This window comes from Myotis nattereri (genome assembly GCF_964212035.1).
Source record: "Myotis nattereri genome assembly, chromosome: 11".
Classification (NCBI taxonomy): domain Eukaryota; kingdom Metazoa; phylum Chordata; class Mammalia; order Chiroptera; family Vespertilionidae; genus Myotis; species Myotis nattereri.
This window is the reverse complement of record NC_138086.1, coordinates 15,243,146-15,261,626: the sequence shown is the minus strand read 5'-3', so window position 1 is coordinate 15,261,626 and position 18,481 is coordinate 15,243,146. Positions and strand designations below refer to the sequence as shown.

At 42.5% G+C, this 18,481-nt stretch overlaps 1 protein-coding gene across 1 annotated transcript in view; it reads left to right on the top strand.

The window, feature by feature from the left end:
* The window catches only part of FAM3C (FAM3 metabolism regulating signaling molecule C), a 58,846-nt gene that overhangs the window by 7,916 nt on the left and 32,449 nt on the right, over nt 1-18,481 (top strand). Inside the window, exons 2-3 of the mRNA XM_081102804.1 lie at nt 9,964-10,018; nt 16,478-16,582. Of these exons, the coding sequence (XP_080958930.1) occupies nt 10,006-10,018; nt 16,478-16,582 (118 nt within the window). The 5' untranslated portion in view covers nt 9,964-10,005. The remainder of the gene's footprint in view (nt 1-9,963; nt 10,019-16,477; nt 16,583-18,481) is intronic.

The following is an 18,481-nucleotide window of genomic DNA, read 5'->3' as shown; positions in this document are numbered from 1 at the left end:
GTTTTCTGTCATTATTTCTTCAAAAAGGTTTTCAATATCTTGCCCTCTCTCTCCTTCTGGTACCCCTATAATTCTGATGTTGGTACGCTTGAAGTTGTCCCAGAGGTTCCTTACACTATCTTCATATTTTTTGAATCTCTTTTCTTTTTTCTTTTTCGGTTGGGTATTTTTTTGTTTCTTTGCATTTCAAATCTTTGACTTGATTCTTGGGATCCTCTTGTCTGCTGTTGGAGCTCTGTAAAGTATTCTTTATTTCAGTCAGTGTATGCATAATTTCTAATTGGTCCTTTTTCATGACCTCCATGGTCTCACCATACTCCTTGAGGGATTCATTAAATTTATCGGCGGTTTCCATAAAATTCTTGACAAACCTTATAAACGTGGCCTTGAACTCTATATCCAGTCGTCTGTCCTCCTCCGTTTCTGCCAATTGTGACCTGTTTCTTTGTCTCCGCATTTTGGCTGCTTCCCTGTGTTGATAGAGTGGCCTGCGTGCCAGGTGTCCTGTAGGGCCCAGTGGCTCAGCCTCCCCAGTTACCTGGGGTGGACACTCTTGGTGCACTCTTGGTGCCTCGCTTGTTGTAGGATCACTGGGAGGAATTGACCTCCAGGCCAATTGGCTGTGGGAAGCAGCTGTGTCTGAAGTGGGAGAATGGTCCCCCTCTGACCACTGGGTACAGTGGCTCCTGGATCTAAGGAGGTTCTAATTCAGCCCCTGCCTGAGGCCACACAGCAGGAACTACGAAGAGGCTCAGCTGTGAAGCAATGCAAGCCGCTGCGGGGCCTTGGGCCTTCTCTTGGAAGTTCCGGGTCTGGCTGGCCTGGCTGCAGTTAGGTAATTATCAGGTTGCAAAGTTCTGGGGCATTCACATGCAAAAGCCTCTGCCGCAGCCCGGGTGGGGCGGGGTCTCAGGGAGGCAAAAGGCCGGAGAAAGAAGCTATGGCTGATTCTCCGCGCCCGGAGTCGCGCGTCTCAGTGTCCCGGCAATGGCTGCAAGCACCTCCGAGGGAAATCCGCCCCCAAGTTCGCCCGCTGCCACCTGAGAGAGCAGCCTCTCCCCGTATGAGACCTGGGTCCCCAGAGACTTCCCGGAACCGGAGATCAGAGCAATCTGGAGCTTGTGATTCAAAAAGACAGCCGCGTCCTCAGGTGCCACCCCCTTTCCGCGCGCGAGCCGCCGCGTACCTCTGCACTCAGCCTCCGCAGCTCCTCTGGCTCTCAGCGTGCTTTTCTTTTCTTCTAGTTGTAGAAATTACACTCAGCCAGCCTTCCTGTTGTTTTGGACGATGTTTGCTCCGTCCTTTGGGCTAATTTTCAATTGTTGTGGGAGGCGACTATTTCCCGGTGTTTATCTATGCCGCCATCTTAGTTTCTCCCCGGTTAGTTCTTAATCATTGGAAGTAAGTGCTTGTTGATCAACGGAAATATTTCAGAAATCTGTTATCTCCCGCGTGAAGAAGCAAGAACTTCAGGCCTCTTTCAGCTAAGGCATGCTGAAGGGGCAGGCCTGTGGGAATCTTCATGTTGAGATGACCCATGCGGAAATACTTCTGCTCCCAGAATGTCGTGTGTGTGTGACCGGTCTGTTGGGTTTGACTTCAACAAGAACTGAGTGCTTAATAACTGACTGCAGGGCAGAAGCAAGGGGAGACCATTCCTGGTGTGTGTGGACACCGAATGAACTCCCGGGGGCTCTTTCTGGGTTATCTAGAGGGAATAGTCCACTGGCCCACCGCCAGGCGCCACCCCCCACCCCCGCCCCCCCAGGCACCACAGGCCCCCAGGCGCCTCTGTGTCCTGCTCACACGTGATCTTCCCTTACTGTTGCCCACACCCAATCCTAAAGAGCAAACACCTCTTCAGGGACTCTGCACCCCTCCCAGAACTAGCTCTGCCTTCCCTTCTCTCACCCCTTTATCTCCGCCAATGTACGTTCCTTCAGCTTGCCTTACACCTTTCTCCCCCAAACTGTTGCATCAAAGAGCCCCCTCAGCTCCCAGACCGACGGCGGACTGTCCTCTCCCCTGGCTGCCGCTGGTGGCACAGGCTGCCTGCCCCAGGACCTGGTGATTTTTCTGCCCAGCATCTGACTCAGCTCAACCCTTTCTTTTAGAAGAGCTTGTGGCTGTGCAAGTTTTACCTCTCTCTCCACTGAGACAGTGGGGCAGAGTTGGTCTAAGCAGGGCACCTTCGCCAACCGGTTTTTTACTAGAGGTACAAGTTGGAATTGCAGTTATATTGGATCATTTTTTATCCTTAAAAGGATGGCATTTTATCTAGCTGCTATACACTGAGTGGCCAGATTATTATGACCACCCCATCAGTACAATGAAGTGAATTAGTTATGCAAATAATAATAATAATAATAATAATAATAAAACCTTGAGAGTATTAGCTTAGGAAGTTTTCAGTATTCAGTATTTTTGGAAGTGTCAATGAAGTACTGATGGGGTGGTCAGAATCATCTGGCCACTCAGTGTAGATCAGATGGAGGCTTTAGGAAGTGTTACTTTCTTTCTTTTTTTTTTTTTTAAATATATTTTATTGATTTTTTACAGAGAGGAAGGGAGAGAGATAGAGAGTTAGAAACATCGATCAGCTGCCTCCTGCACATCTCCCACTGGGGATGTGCCCGCAACCCAGGTACATGCCCTTGACCGGAATCGAACCTGGGACCTTCCAGTCCCCAGGCCGACGCTCTATCCGCTGAGCCAAACCGGCTTCGGCAGGAAGTGTTACTTTCTCCATTAACTGCCAGGAGAGCCCCCTCCTCCTCACTCCCCCCCCCCCCCCAAAAAAAAAAGCATAGCTAAGATCACCCACACCCTTGTTTTCTCAACGACTATGTATGGATTTGGAAGTTGGACAATGAAAAGGCTGATAGGAAAAAACAATGTTGAAATGTTATGTTGGAAGAGAGTTCTGTGGATACCCTGGGGCACCAGAAAGACAGGTGGGTCCAGGAGTAAGTAGATGAAGGCTGAAACAACCCTGGGGGCAAAAATGACAAAACTGAAGCTGTGCTGCTTCTGAGAAGGCAGGGGCATTCGGAATAGACATGAATGCTGGGAGAAACAGAAGGCAGCAGGGAAGGAGCAAGGCCAAGTAGGAGAGCGGCTGACCACGGAAGAAGCCATGGGCATGAGTCTACAGGAGCTGAGCAGGGCTGTTCGGACACGACGTTGTGGGCATCACTCATTCATAGGGTGGCCAGGAGTCAGCCCACTCAACAGCAAGCAACACACACGGCAATTTATGGTAGACGGTGGAAAAAAGCTAAAGTCCACCCAGTACAACCCCAGTAGCTTTCATATTATTCATTGGTTAGCATTGTGGGTGTATGGGGTTTGGGCCGGAAGTGGGGTTAAAACCACTTTGGGGCTCATTTGTGATTTTCCATTGTGTACTTTTAATCCTATTTCTGTCTCTTAGGCACATCTAGACATTCATCCTTTTAAAAAATATAATTTCAGTATGATGCTGTTCAGAAAATAAGGAAAGGCGTATGTATGATAACAGTTCAGATGACTGAAAAATCCAGGCATAGCTCCCCCATATCCCTCTCTTTACAAGGCTTTCAATAGAACATTAACATTTTATTCTAAACTCTTTATGTATTGGTTCTGTTGAGACTTTAACTAAAAGGTTTTAGTCTGTGAAGTTGTCTTTGCAGAAGGAGTAGATACATTTGTATTTTCCTCAGTGATTTTTTTAAAAAAGTTGGTTATTCTTGGCATTATAGAATTCACATAGAATTCTTCTTCCCATTCCCAAGTTTAAGAAAAAAACAACAACAAAAAAAACCAACCCCAAGCCACTGTATTTTTTGCCTTTTTCCTTCTTCTAGTCAAAATGTAAGGTTAGTTTGGTCATTTAAAAACTTGGTGCATTTTTCTATAGGTAGTCCTTTTAAATTTTCCCCTTTAATTGTCATCAGGCCATATATACTTTTCAAAGGTGTATGACATATGTGTGTTAAAATGGTAGATTTTTAAGAGATCCCTTTTGTAGGATTTAGAATTTCTCCTAATAGAATTCAAATACTTTCTCAAGTTAGTAATTGGATTTTTTCTGTTAAGCATTTAGTGTTAATAACACCAAATTTTATTCAATCGAAATATAATATTGAAACCAACTCAGATATTGTACTGAGTTAAATGCTGAGATCCTTTCAAACCTTCTCACCCCTCTTCATTCTGTAATTTCAAAACTTACCCAGGCTGGCAGGCTGTTTGTATGGTAGCATCTGAGGAAGACAGGATACTGAGCAGCAGTCTGCACCTGCTAGAATGATAACATTTCTTTTTAATTTAAGAAAAGGCTTTTTACAAGATAAATATTTGGAATTTTAAACAGATATACAAGTTACACCTCTCCCTCCTTTTTAAGCCCATCACAAAAATGATCAGTTTTTCCAACCTACATAAAGAAAATAGTGTCAGTTTCTCCTCTCCAACTTAATTTTACAGTTAATGAAATGAGATACAGTAAGATTAATTTTTAGCCTTTTTAAAAACAATAGCCCCTGTGATTGTTTTGGAAAATGTTCCAGAACCTACATGTGTTCCCATCTTTGCTGTGGAAGGACAGCTTCATGTTGGGAAGGGAAGATTGTTTTTCCTTCTTTTTTTGAAGAAGATTCATTATATTGTTTCTCATGGAGTATATGCTTTTTAAAAATTTATTTTTATTGTTGATGGCATTATAGGTGTCATCCATTCTCCCCCCATTAACCCCGGTCCGCCCAACTCCCACCCAACCCCAGGCCTTCACCGCACTATTGTCTGTGTCCATGGGCTATGCATATAAGTTCTTTGGTTAATCTTTTCTCCCCCCTCACCTCCCTTCTCTCAGAGATATGTCAGTCTGATCCATGCTTCCATGTCTCTGGATCTATTTTGTTTGTCAGTTTATGTTGTTCATTAGATTCCACATATGAGTGAGATCATGTAATATTTGTCTTTCTCTGACTGGCTTATTTCTCTTAGCATAATCTTCATGTACATCCATGCTGTCTCCAAGGATAAGAGATCCTTCTTCTTCTTCTTCTTTTTTTTTTTTTTTTTACAGCTACATAGTATTCCATAGTGTAAATATACCACCGCTTTTTTATACACTCATCTACTGATGGGAACTTGGGCTGTTTCCGTCTTAGCTGTTGTAAATAGCTCTGCTGTGAACATAGGGGTGCATATATTCTTTCTGATTGGTTTTTCGGGATTCTTAGGATATATTCCCTGAAGTGGGATCAAATGGCAGTTCTATTTTTAGTTTTTTGAGGAAACCCCATACTGTTTTCCACAGTGGCTGCACCACTCTGCATTCCCACCAGCACTATATTAGGGTTCCCTTTCCCAACATCCTCGCCAGCACTTGCTGTTTGTTGATTTATTGATGGTAGCCATTCTGGCAGGTGTGAGGTGTTACTTGATGGTATTTTTAATTTAAAAAATATTTTTATTAACTTCAGAGAGGAAGGGAGGGAGAAAGAGATAGAAACATCAGTGATGAGAGAGAATCATTGATTGGCTGCCTCCTGCATGCCCCCTACCAGTGGTAGAATCGAGCCTGCAACCCAGGCATGTGCCCTGATGGGGAAGTGAACCATGACCTCCTGGTTCATAGGTTGACACTCAACCCTGAGCCAGGCTGGCCGGGCTGTAGTTTTAATTTGCATCTCTGGTCCTGGTCCTGGCAGGTGAGGGAGGCAATCAGTTGATGTGCCTCTCACATCGATGTTTCACTCTCTCTCCCCTTCCCTCCTTCCACTCTCTCTAAAAAATCAGTGGAAAAATATCCTCAGGTGAGGATTAACAACAGCAAAAATATCAAATACATCAATGGATGTGTTTGTGTGCCTCACTTTCTGTTCTTCCTGTCTTTGAGGAAGGTCCTAATGCACGGTGCTTAGTCATTTTGTCAGGTCTCTGAGGTGGTTGCTGGCAGCAGAGACTGGCAGTTCCCAGAGCAGTTTGCAAAAGCAAGGTTGATTGGCATGGAATTTTGTCAACAAGCTCTTATGTTAGACTATCTCAGTGAGCTGCTGGGGTGAAAGGGAAGTGGATTTGTTTGCAGTATTAGCTCCTTACCCTTCATACGACCTTTGACAAATCCCTTGACTTCATCTGTAATGCCGTCCTAATAGCCACTACACTAGAGAGCTATTGAAAAGATTACATAAAATAAGAACGTGTATGAGCCACTCTGCCGAACGCATTATGCTACCTGGTCTATGTTAACTGCCAAGGCCTTCCCCTCCTGGTAAATGATTATTTTTATGGCTTATTTATGTAGACTGGTGTCCTTGTAATTCACATGACGTAGCAGGAGTCCATTTCTCAAAGGAAGAATGAAAGTATCGCTTGACCTGGGTATTTATCTGTTTTTCCTGAAGTGGATTGATTCTAGGACGATACCTGCTTTTTCAGGCCCGATTTTCACAAAACTTCCCTAAATTAGACGAAAGTAGATAATTAGGCTAAAGGAAGTGTTTAAATTGTAAGACATTCAAAGCAATCCAGGATGTCATTTTGAGCCCCAATTTAGCCTCTCTCCAGGCTAGGGCTGGGCCGAGTTCTCAGTGTTTATCCGGAACAGCGTCTCCCTGCCCAGGGTCACGGTGACCCTCCTTCCAGTGGCCCTCAGGTGACTGTGCACTTTACATGTGAGCACCAGGACTTGGTTCAGCCGTTTATCTAAAACACTCAAAACCTTGTTGTGTTGGCCTATGTGTATTTCACAAATGTGCTGTCAGTGTTGCTTTTGGTGTTTTTGCTGTAATCTATCCTAAAAATATTGTTCCCTACCATCAATATTCTAGTTGCGATAAATGGGCCTAATTTCTATGTCTCTACATTTTAATGGGCGTACACGAAAAATTATAAATTATTTTACCTGTAGCTTCTGGATTAAAGAGATTTGAGTTCCTAGCAGAGGCTTCTTAACCTGGTGTTCATTTTCTCTGGACTTGTTCGATTCCTACCTGGTTGTTGGAGGTTCAGCCTCAGGTTTATACAAGATCCCATTAAGTTTTTGCTGCCCCGCCCCCCCGGCCCTTGCCTCCAAGATAATTATGTGTAATGAATTTCCTTGTATTGACTTACTTTTTATTTTGTATTTATTTTAATTTATTTATTTGAGAGAGAGAGAAACTGATTTGTTGTTCCACTTAATTATGCGTTCATTGGCTTGTATGTGCCTTGATGGATGGGAACAATGATCTAACCAACTGAACTACCCGGCCTGGGCATGATTTTCCTTGTTTTTGAAATGTCCTCTTTAGAAGACAAGTTAGGAACAAAAGTTTGAATTAACACATCGTAAACAATTGCTCCTTGATTCGCTCTTAGATATATTCAATAATCTTTCCTTATGCTGATTTTCACTCTTACATAATTTGCTTCTTTTTATAAAAAATATATTTTTATTGATTCAGAGAGGGAGAGGGAGAGAGAGAGAGAGAAAAATACCAATGATGAGAGCGAATCATTGATTGGCTGCTTCTTGCACTCCCTACACTAGGGATTGAGCCCACGACCTGGGCATGTGCATCGGGAATCGAACTGTGACCTCCTGGTTCATAGGTCGACTCTCAACCGCTGGCCGGGCCCAATTTGCTTCTTAAGCAAACTAATTAAAAATGTGTTATGACTGACATTTGATAAGATTTTAATTTTGAGACTTTACCAAGCGTTCTTCTCTGAGAACTTTAATGAATTCATCAAGACAATTGTAGCTGCTTATAACTGCAGTCTTACTAGTGATCAGGTTGGAAGCAGGCCTGCTAGGCAGTGCAAAGAGACAGCGGGTGTAGGAGGCAGTGACTTTCACTTTACAGGGGTGGCCCCCTAGCAGGTAATGGAAACAGGAAGAAGAACAGCAAGTGTATTTGCCCAACTGCTCATCACTTTCAGAGAAATCTTCCTAGGCCCACACTCAGATAAGAGTGACGTTACTTTGGCGCATTAGCTGGGAGGAAAGGCCTGTGAAACAGTATCCATTTTTCCTAGAAGTCCAGAGAGGATTTGTAACCACTTGGGGTTTTCATGTGAAAAGCCAAGTGTTGTTTTTTCCCCCTGCTTTTATGGGATGGTTTGTGGATACTTCAGAATCTCTTCTTTCCTTTTGGTATTATCCAAGCCTGTGGCTAAGTAGTTTGTTTAAATAGATATAGAACATTGACTTTTTTAAAAAAATTATCTTTATTGTTGAAAGTATTACAGATGTCGCCTTTTTTCCTCATTGACACCCCCTCCCCTCTCCCCCCACCCCGCCGCCAGGCCTTCCCCACACTATAATCTGTGTCCATGGGTTATACCTACAGGCATATAAGTACTTTGGTTAATCTCTCCCCCTGCCCTTCCCTCTGAGATATGTCCGTCTGATCCATGCTTCCATGTCTCTGGATCTATTTTGTTTGTCAGTCTAATTTGTCCATTAGAGTCCACTTAAATTTAAGTGACTTTTCCTATTATGTAGAAGGTGTTCAGGTAACTGACAAAGGAAAATAAATCAATGCTCAATTCAGCATTAGTTCAAGTGCTGACGTTTTCTTAGAACAGGGCAGCTAGGGCAGGAGAAAGGGTTCGCATGTGGCATTGACCCCTTGGACGCTCGCTCACGTACTCCTGGGTGAACAGAGAAACTGGTGTCTCACTTCCTTTCCCTGCCCTCCAGGGGCCGGACATTGCTTTTATTTGAAGCGGAATCTATGTATTATTAAGGTCAGACTTCATCATCAAAGCATCAGTATGAAAATACAGTCTAAAATAAAGATGTATTTTTACACTTGATCTTAGCCAAAAGGCTGAGAAGCGATAGTAAAGATGTATTTTTTATTAATGTGATTCATTAATCAAAACTTTCTTATGAATTCCTTTCCTGTACAATAGACTGAGTAGGCTGCAGTAGCTGTCCAGCTAAACTTGGGCATGAATTTCCTGTTGATCTCAGTCATTTGGTTTTTTTCCATTTGCTTTTTAAAATTTCCTGTCCAAACTCATGTACTTGCTTTTCCATTTGCTTAAAAAAATTTTTCCTATCTTGAATTATTTCTTAGGAGGGAAATATATATACAAAGATTTTTTTACCCCCAGAACTCTTTCTTGTTATTAAGAATACCAAAGGGTTTGGTTCGGTGGATAGAGCATCGGCCTGCGGACTCAAGGGTCCCAGGTTCGATTCCGGTCAAGGGCATGTACCTTGGTTGCGGGCACATACCCAGTAGGGAGTGTGCAGGAGGCAGCTGATCAATGTTTCTCTCTCATCGATGTTTCTAACTCCCTTTCCCTCTCCCTTTCTCTCTGTAAAAAATCAATAAAATGTATTAAAAAAAATACCAAAGGGTAATTTCTTCATTGATGGATAATATACACTATTAATAATAATTGCTGGAATATTTAAAATTGTAATTCTCTACTTCTGAGGATGTTCTTTTATAAACTTAAATTGAAAACATGACGAGGAAGAGAACCCTGATATTAAAATAAGAAGCCTTTGTTGTAAGTGGCATCACACAGTGGAGTGAGCCCTGGAGTGGGGGGCAGCAGACCCAAATCCTCTCCCATTCTGCAGTTAATTCGTTCCATCACTGGAGAAGCATCTGGACCTCTTGGGACCTCAACTCCAAACTGAAAGTTTGAGCTAAAGATCCAGAGCTCCTCATGGAAGCAGACTCACTGAGAGGAGTAAGGCGCTGTCTTCTCTTCACCAACTTGATGGCGGGTTTCCCCTCGTGCTCGTTCGGGGGGAGCGGGCGCGCCACAGGGGAGACGTGACTCTCACAGTGGCGGTGTGGTCCAGCCGGAGGGACGGACCCAGGGACAGGCTTCCCATGAGATGCCAGTATTGGTAGAACCTTGGAAATGTCATGACACCTGGTTTCATAAATACACTCCAAACTCAGCCTGAGGTGGCGTGTTCCTTCTAGACCTAATGCTGTTTGCCTTTTCTTTTGCTTTTAGGAGCTTATTTAATGAAAAGTGCCAAAGACTGAAAAACCAAACATGAGGGTAGCAGGTAAGATAAATATGTCAGTTCAGTAGAAATAATTTTGCTTGTTGTGTAACCTGTTTGTTTAGTAATGATGAAAGGAGGGGGTAAATAATCTTTTTCTATATTGAATGCAGAGCTGAAATACAACAAACTAAATAATCAGTTAGCCTCTTTATATTTTTGTTGTTGTTAATCCTCACCCAAGGGTATTTTTCCATTGACTTTTAGAGAAAGTGGGAGGGAGGGAGGAAGTGGGGGGGAGAGAGAGAGTGAAAAACGTCGATGTGAGAGAAACTCATCAGTTGGTTGCCTCTTGCACTCAACTCGGAGTGGGGTAGGGGATTGGACCTGCACGAGAATCAAACCTGAGACCCTTTTTTTCATGGGCCAAAGTTCTAACCACTGAGCCATGCCAGCCAGGGTAGCTTCTTTCCTTTTTTTTAAATATATTTTCATTGATTTCAGAGAGGCAGGGAGAGGGAAAGAGAGAAACATCAATGATGGGAGAGAATCATTGATTGGCTGCCTCCTGCACCCCTCCTTGCCCGCGTGCCACCGCCCCCCTCCCCCCCCCCCAGCCCCCAACTAGGGATGGAGCCTGCAACCTGGACGTATGTCCTGATTGGGAATCCAACCGAATCGAACCATGACCTTCTGGTCGATGCTCAGCTACTGAGCCACACTGGCCAGGGCTAGCTAGCCTCTTTACTTTTTTATGTAGATGGCAAATCACAATTTGGACATTTAATGGGCATTACATAAGTGTTTGGGAGCACTTTCATTGAAATTAATTTATGCTAAATATTTTGAGTTATGGCTTTAATGTTCATGTTCTTATACATTAAGTTTATTTACTTAATAATACATAGATAATGTCCATATAAAGAACAATCTGACAACCTGGGGGCTGGTTTCTGTTTTTGTTAAGTTCTAGCTTGTTGAGGAAATGAGCTATCAAGTTTAAAAGCTTAAATTTTTTTAACGTGTATAAAGAAATTAAAACTGCATGTAAAGGATTCAATAAAATGTGTTTTGCGTAAGTGACTTATGTACAGGGTGGGGCAAAAGTAGTTTACAGTTGTTCGTATGGAAAATAATACCATCAATAAATAACACAAGAATAGTCTTTCGTGGCCTCACAACTGTAAACCTACTTTTGCCCCACTCTGTTTGCTAGTTCAAGTTCAGTCTGCCTAAATGAGATTATGCATAGGCACATCTGTTTCTTAGGCAGCATATGGAGGAAACTGAAAAACCGCACTTGATGGTCATAGTATTAAGGTAGTTATCCTTAATCATTATAAAAAGACAAAGGCATAAGTAACTGGAGGGGCTGATGACCCTCCTTTTCCTACCTAGAGTGAAAATAGGTGTGATCTGCCCTAACTGGTGTGGCTCAGTGGATAGAGGGTTGGCCCATGGACTGAAGGGTCCGGGGTTTGATTCTGGCATGGGCATATACCTTGGTTGTGGGTTCAATCCCCAGTAGGGGGCGTGCAGGAGGCAGCTGATCAATGTTTCTCATTGATGTTCCTAACTCTCTATCTATCTCCCTTCCTCTAAAAAATCAATAAAATATATTTTAAGAAACAAAAAGAAAGAGAAAGAAAAAGAGAGAGAGAGAAAATTAAATAAAATAAATGTGATCCTTTTGCACCCACCCAGCCTCCAGCACAGTCAAGGCCCTGGAGGAAGTGTGCACTTTACATAGAAATTTCTGTGTGTGTGTCCAACATGGGCGATAACTTGTAATTCTCAAAATCAAGATAGTCATTCTTTTAATTATCATCTTCTTGCCAGCAAACAAAATATTTTCCTAAGGGAGAATCTCTTAGAACAGTGGTTCTCCACCTTGGCTGCACATTAGAATCACCTGGGAATCTTTTTTCTTTTTTTTAAATTATTGATTTTTTATAGAGAGGAAGGGGGGAGAGAGAGAGAGAGAGAGAGAGAGAGAGAGAGAGAGAGAAAGAGAGAGAGTGTTAGAAACATTAGTGAGAGAGAAACATTGATCAGCTGCCTCCTGCACACCTCCTACTGGGGATGTGCCCGCAACCAAGGTACATGCCCTTGACTGGAATCGAACCTGGGACTTTTCAGTCTGCAGGCTGACGCTCTATCCACTGAGCCAAACCAGTTAGGGCATGGGAATCTTTTTAAAATCCTGATTTCTGGGCCTCATCCTCCGGAAATTCTGTTTCTTTGTTACTAATGATAAGGCCCAGAAATCAGGATTTTAAAAAGATTCCCAGTGATTCTAATGTGCAGCCAAAGTTGAGTACCACTGATTTAGAAGAACCACAACTTCAGCACCGTTAGGTTATACTGGGGCAGCTGTGGCCAAACTACAGCCCGTGGGCCGGATCCGGCCCGTTTGAAATGAATAAAACTAAAAACAAAAAAGACCGTACCCTTTTATGTAATGTTGTTTACTTTGAATTTATATTAGTTCACACAAACACTCCATCCATGCTTTTGTTCCGGCCCTCCGATCCAGTTTAAGAACCCATTGTAGCCCTCGAGTCAAAAAGTTTGCCCACACCTGTACTGGGGGCTGCCAGGCAGAATTTTTAGAATGGCCAGCTCACTCTTTGTTCACCATGAAAAGCAGCTCACAGATCGGTGTCCCCCAGCCCCAGCCCCAGCCCCAGCCCCATCCCCAGCACCTTGCCTGAGTTGGGTCTGCAGTGACAACAGGCAGAATGAAGAGGCAGAGCAGAGGCTGACCTCCCAGAGTGGAAGCACTTCTCATTTGCCTCAAACTTTGAACTCTAGCAATTTGAGCTTCTGATATGACACAGGTCCATCCCACCATTTTTAATTACTTGGGCCCAGCCCTTCCCAAAGGTCCTTTTATACCAGTGGGATGAGGCCCAGAAATCAGGATTTTAAAAAGATTCCCAGGTGATTCTAATGTGCAGCCAAGGTTGAGAACCACTGTCTTAGAAGAACCTAAAATCAAGGTGGATGGGCAAACAAGTCTTGCTTTAGCCATAATTATGTAGAATTAAGTACAGGTGATTAAACATCATGATTATTAAGTAAAAATTACTGAGGGGTGTTCACTAATGCTTTTGTCGAAATTTGAAAGTCTAGATTTCTTGGTCATGAACTTACAAAAAATATTCCTTTTGAGTAACTGTACAACTATTAAAGAAAAATCTTTCCAGAAACCAAGTGTTTGTTTGTGGTTTTAAAAGTTATAACATCTTTTTTTTTCTTTTTAACAAAAATATGACCTTTGAGTACAGTAGAACTGTGATTACATATTTCCAGATGATTTTTTAAAAGTATATTATTTAACTAAGCATGGTTATTTGAAATAATCAAAGCAAGTTTCCCTTTCTTACATAATTCTACATTCATTCTAGTTCAAATGAACTTTGTCATCTAGTCCATTTCTCTGATTCTGACAATTACTCCCAAGGCTAATTGATGAGTAATTGTTCACTGAGTGATGCTTATGTTATGTTTGGCACTGCTCTTAGCATAGTTCTTCAAGGCCTTGCTTTCAGTGAGTGAATAAGGAAGATTAGCTGTTTACTGCTTTCCAACTAATTAATCCTGTCTAATTTCAAAACCATTCTGGTTGCTTTGAAATATGCTTGCAGTCATTATTCATACAGTGAGGCACCAATAGCTAAAGTTTATGCTTTTGGATTTGTGAAAAAATAGGGACACACTCACTCTGTTGTTTGATTAGTGCAGCTCCTGGCTAGAAGGAAGAGGGAAACTCGTGGGAAGTTATGAATGCGGACTGTGGTGTGGCATGGGTAGGCCCTTCCAGGTTCAGAACCGGATGGTGATCCGCTCTGCAAGAACTCCCTCCGTAACAGACATTCCAGAACTCTGCCACTGCGGAGGCTCTGCTGGCCTTCACCTGCCTGCTCTTCACTCGCCTCCTCTCTCGACCTTCGTTTCCTTCAGGAGAATGGGAGAACTGATGACCTGCTTGTTCTGTTACAGTTGGTTTCTCCACCTCCAGCTTCTTTCTCCCTTAGAGCTTTTGTGTCCTCCTGGACCCTCTGATGGTTCAGTATAAGTGACTATGTCATGGTTTAGGACTGAGTTCCACTACTGATGGGTTATGTGAACTTAGGCCAGTGGTCAAAATTCTTAGCCTTGTCCCTCTTATTTGTAAAGGGAAAATACTATCCTAAAAAGCTATGCAAATGAGATTATGCTTATAAAGCATTTAGCTCTACAGTAGGCAGCGAGTAAATGGTGTATGGCTGTGCATCCCTGTTTGTGGTATGTAGATCTGTACATATATGTAGCTTGCCTAGTGTAGGCTCTGGTTTAGCTTAGTATTGAATTCATTCTAGAACTTCCATATATGATAAACTTGGTATTTTAATATTACAGTCTTGAGCAACGAAGGTTTTATCTGTCTGCTTTAAGGGACAGGGAGAGGTGATCTCTAGTTGCACCTGCCCGTGCTTGCTAGGAAATGAGATGTTAACCCATCATGTGGTAGAGGTCTTTAATGATCAAGAAGGAATATGCCACCTATTTCCATTCATCTATTTAGTAAACTCTTGCTGAGGGTATTACTATGTGCCAATTCCACCTATTTCCATTCATCTATTTAGTAAACTCTTGCTGAGAGTATTACTGTGTGCCAGGCACTCTGCTGATTCCTGCTGGGGGAAGTTTCAAAGCCTTGTGGAATTTTACTGTCTCATGCACCAGAAATGTAGGCAACTTGTCATTCTTGAAGACGGGAAGCACAGCTTTTGGAAGGGAGACGGTAAGAAATGGAGAGGTCGAGGTTGATTAGTGTAGTGGTTAGCTTTGTTTTGTCATTGCCACTTCGTTTCTGTATTTGGAGTGTTTCTCAGTAGAAATGAGGAACTCTGAGAAACGGCTGCCTCTCGGAGGCATGCGCCTTTCCAAGCATCCCAGTTCATTTCCTTCCCTCCTCTTACGATGAAGTTCTCACATCTTTAGGTTTATGAAATTAGAAGGAGTATAGTGCTATTTTACTCTTTTCTTTCCCAGTATGTTGAGTGTTAGTAAGTGTTAGTAGTTTTTCAGGAGAACATAGTCATTTGGAGTTAGGACAGAGTACTCTACAAAGCACTGGGCCCTGTCAGGACCCCTGGTTTCTGGTTCTTGTGCTGCCACTAAATGCTCTGTAATCTTGGGCAGTTGCCTCATCTCTGGACCTTTGTTTCCTTAAGGAGAATGAGAGAACCGATGATCCTGACTTCCTCTTTTATATCAGTACTAGAGGCCCGGTGCACGAAATTTGTGCATGGGTAGCGTCCCTAGGCCTGGCCGGTGATCAGGGTCGATCAGGTTCCCTGCCTCCCTGCCTCCACCTTCCTTTGCCCTGCTGCCACCACTGGTTGCTCACCATGTTCCACGCCACCCCCTGGTGGTCAGCACACATCATAGTGAGCGATTGAACTCCCGGTCGAACTCCCGAGGGGACACTTTGGATATTAGCTATATATATATATATATAGATAGATAGATAGATAGATAGATAGATATAGATATAGATAGATATAGATAAGTTAAACTTTTGGTAAGAGAGGGTAATCGAGATTAGACAAATACTTAGATTGTTCCTGAATAACCTAATGTGATGGCTCTGAAATCCTAAGGGTGAGAGGAAGATGTTTCTTTCCCATCACTTTTCATTTCCTTTCCTGTCTTGCACTTTTTCTTTCCTAGATTTACTTAGCTTCTGAGAAAAAGGACAAATGATGGTTCGTATTAAGCAGCTAATTAGTTAATAGCAGTGCTAACTATTTGTAAGGCACTCGGGAATGGTTAAAAATACGAAGTTATAAAAGACTCAGAGTCTGTCTTCATAGAGCTCACCCTGGAACCACATTGGGAATCATATGTGATAGGTGCCAGCCAAAGTTACCCAGGAGTGGAGAAGGCCTGTCTTAAACCAAGTGTCAAGTCTGAGGAGAAACCCTTCCTGGTTCCCATACCAGGAGCACGTGTGTGTCTCTAGGTTGGCTGGTGACAGGACATTTCACTTGAGAGCCCCTTGCTGGGTGGACAGCATGCTCTGTTGCATCAGCAGCTCCAGAAGAGCCAGTGTTTTGGTGGCATCCCTGCACAGCACTGTTGCCCTATATATTTGAAAAGGATTAGGAAGGGATCATCCAACAAACTTGGTGGCAGGCTTCCATTAGTCATGATACTTTTGTGTAGTCGGCCACCAGTTGATGGCAGGGTTTTTTTTGTGTGTGTTTTTTTTAAATGTAAAATTAATCGGATAACTCAAGCATTTCTTTGTTTAGGTTGCTGGTCAGTCTGATAATTCTTTGATCAGGAAAATCCTTTATTTTGATGGGTGGTTGGTACAGTTTTTGTTGTAACTCAAGTAAAATTAAGCTCAGTAGGTAAAAAGTAAAAATGTATTAGTCTTAAGACTTTATATGAACTTACACTTTTCATCGAATTGTTACCTAATAAAAGTTCTGTGGGCTCATAAGCTGGTTTCTTCTCTTGATGTAGGTGCTGCAAAGCTGGTGGTAGCTGTGGCAGTATTTTTACTGACGTTTTATGTTATTTCTCAAGTATTTGAAATAAAAATGGATGCAAGTTTAGGAAATCTATTTGGTAAGTTCCATTTTTTTCCCTATTTTAAATCTTGTTTTTGTTGTTACCACTTATCAACATTGAGTCACACTGTGTAGTCTAGACTGTCTAGAAAAGAAAATGTAATTATGCCAATAAGTGCAATTCATTCGAATGTTTTAAAAAACACAATAGAAAGTCTCAAAATCAATTCAGTGTAAAGCATAAATCTTCTATTCAACATTTTGAATATCTCTAGTGGAGTGTCTTTTATACATGCTTAGTTAGGGTCATTAATCATGGCATTCTAAATGTGCATTGTGGAAGATACCACACTATTTGAGCTGGCTGATAGGAAATTTGGAATCAAACCTAGCCCTTAATTAAAAAGTGGTTAGGAGTCATGATTATGCATTTTAAATACCAGCCATGGAAATCCAGTTTGCTTTTCTACCCTTATTTTTCTCCTGCAACATTTTTCTTTTCACCAGTTTGTTTAACGCTCTATTGTAAACATACCATTGTAAACTACCTTAACTCAGTTTTTAACATTTACATTAATAAAAGAAATTAACATTTGAAATGTTTGCATAAGCTTTGGCTGTTGCTTAAGGTATTAAAAACCACTCTTGAAAGGTGAGGCTATGAAACCAATTAACGGTATTTTGGACTAGTAGGCAGGAAGTGAATGGAACAACTTTCAGATCTTGGGAATAGCGAATTGTTTTCCGTACATTAATATTTGGAGGGAAAGCACAAGAACCAGTTCACATCCTCTTATATCTAGTTTCAAGAGTCCCTTAAGGCAGTGCTTCTCAAACTTTACTGTCAGACGAATCTCCAGGGAGTCTTGGTAAATGCAGATTAATTGTCTGGAATGGGGCCTAGGAGTCTGCGTTTCTAACAAGCTCCCGGGTGATGCTGCGATTCCTACTCAGGGACCACATCCCGAGAATCAAAGCTTTAGACAGTTCAGACATGTACTCATCAACTTGTGTATAAACACTTTTAGGTGACTTTCTTACAATGACTACTTAAATATACTTCCTCGTATTGCAATGAATTCTGCCCTTTATACTCTCAGGTAATAGCAGCTCAGCATTAATGATCTCTCAAATAGTTAAATTGTAGTTATACTCCATCAGGTCATCTTTTCACAAGTTTTCATCTTACCAAGTTATGGACTCTTCCCTTTCAGTCGTTTCTCTTAATGTACCGGTTCTTTTTCAGAACATCTGTTGTTCAGCGCCCATCTTAAAATGAAGTTTCCTGGGTCCAGCATCGAGTAGTTATTGCAAAGTACAGTGAGGCTTGACTTACTCCTTCTGTAGACAGTATTTCTGTTCCTGCAGAGGCACAGCTGGTGCCTCGGAGAGTGCAGCTGGTTTCAGAGGCATGATGGCAGAAAGACACCGAGGGCTTTGAGGACTTGTCCAGGGTGCCGGGGGAACAATGTGGCTAGCTAATTCTACTAACAAAGGCCGATGGTTAAGGAAGAAGATTATGGGATGGTATTTGAAGCAAGTTGAACATTTTTTTCTTTTTCTAAGTAATGGAGAGACTTCCACTGGTCTGGAGGCCTTGGACAAAGAATCAGTGAATTACAAGTCAGTGGGAGGAGACTGAACAGACAAGAAAAGCAGGATCCTTGAGAGAAGGGAGGCAACAGGACCATTGGTACAAATATAACATCAGGGAAAAGGCCCACTGTTTTCAGAAAGAAGAGGCTGGGTGAAGCCACTGTTCGCCCTAGTTTGGATCTTCATCTCTAGTCTGGACTGTTTCTGTAAGCATCACAGGGATCTCATTATGTCTGCTTTTCCTCTTTGGTATATGCCTATCTCCCCAAGATGCCTCTAATCTGCCCCTCCCCACCTGTGCCACACACTCACCATGCCAGTCTGCATATGATCTAGGGCAGGGGTGGGCAACCTTTTTGTG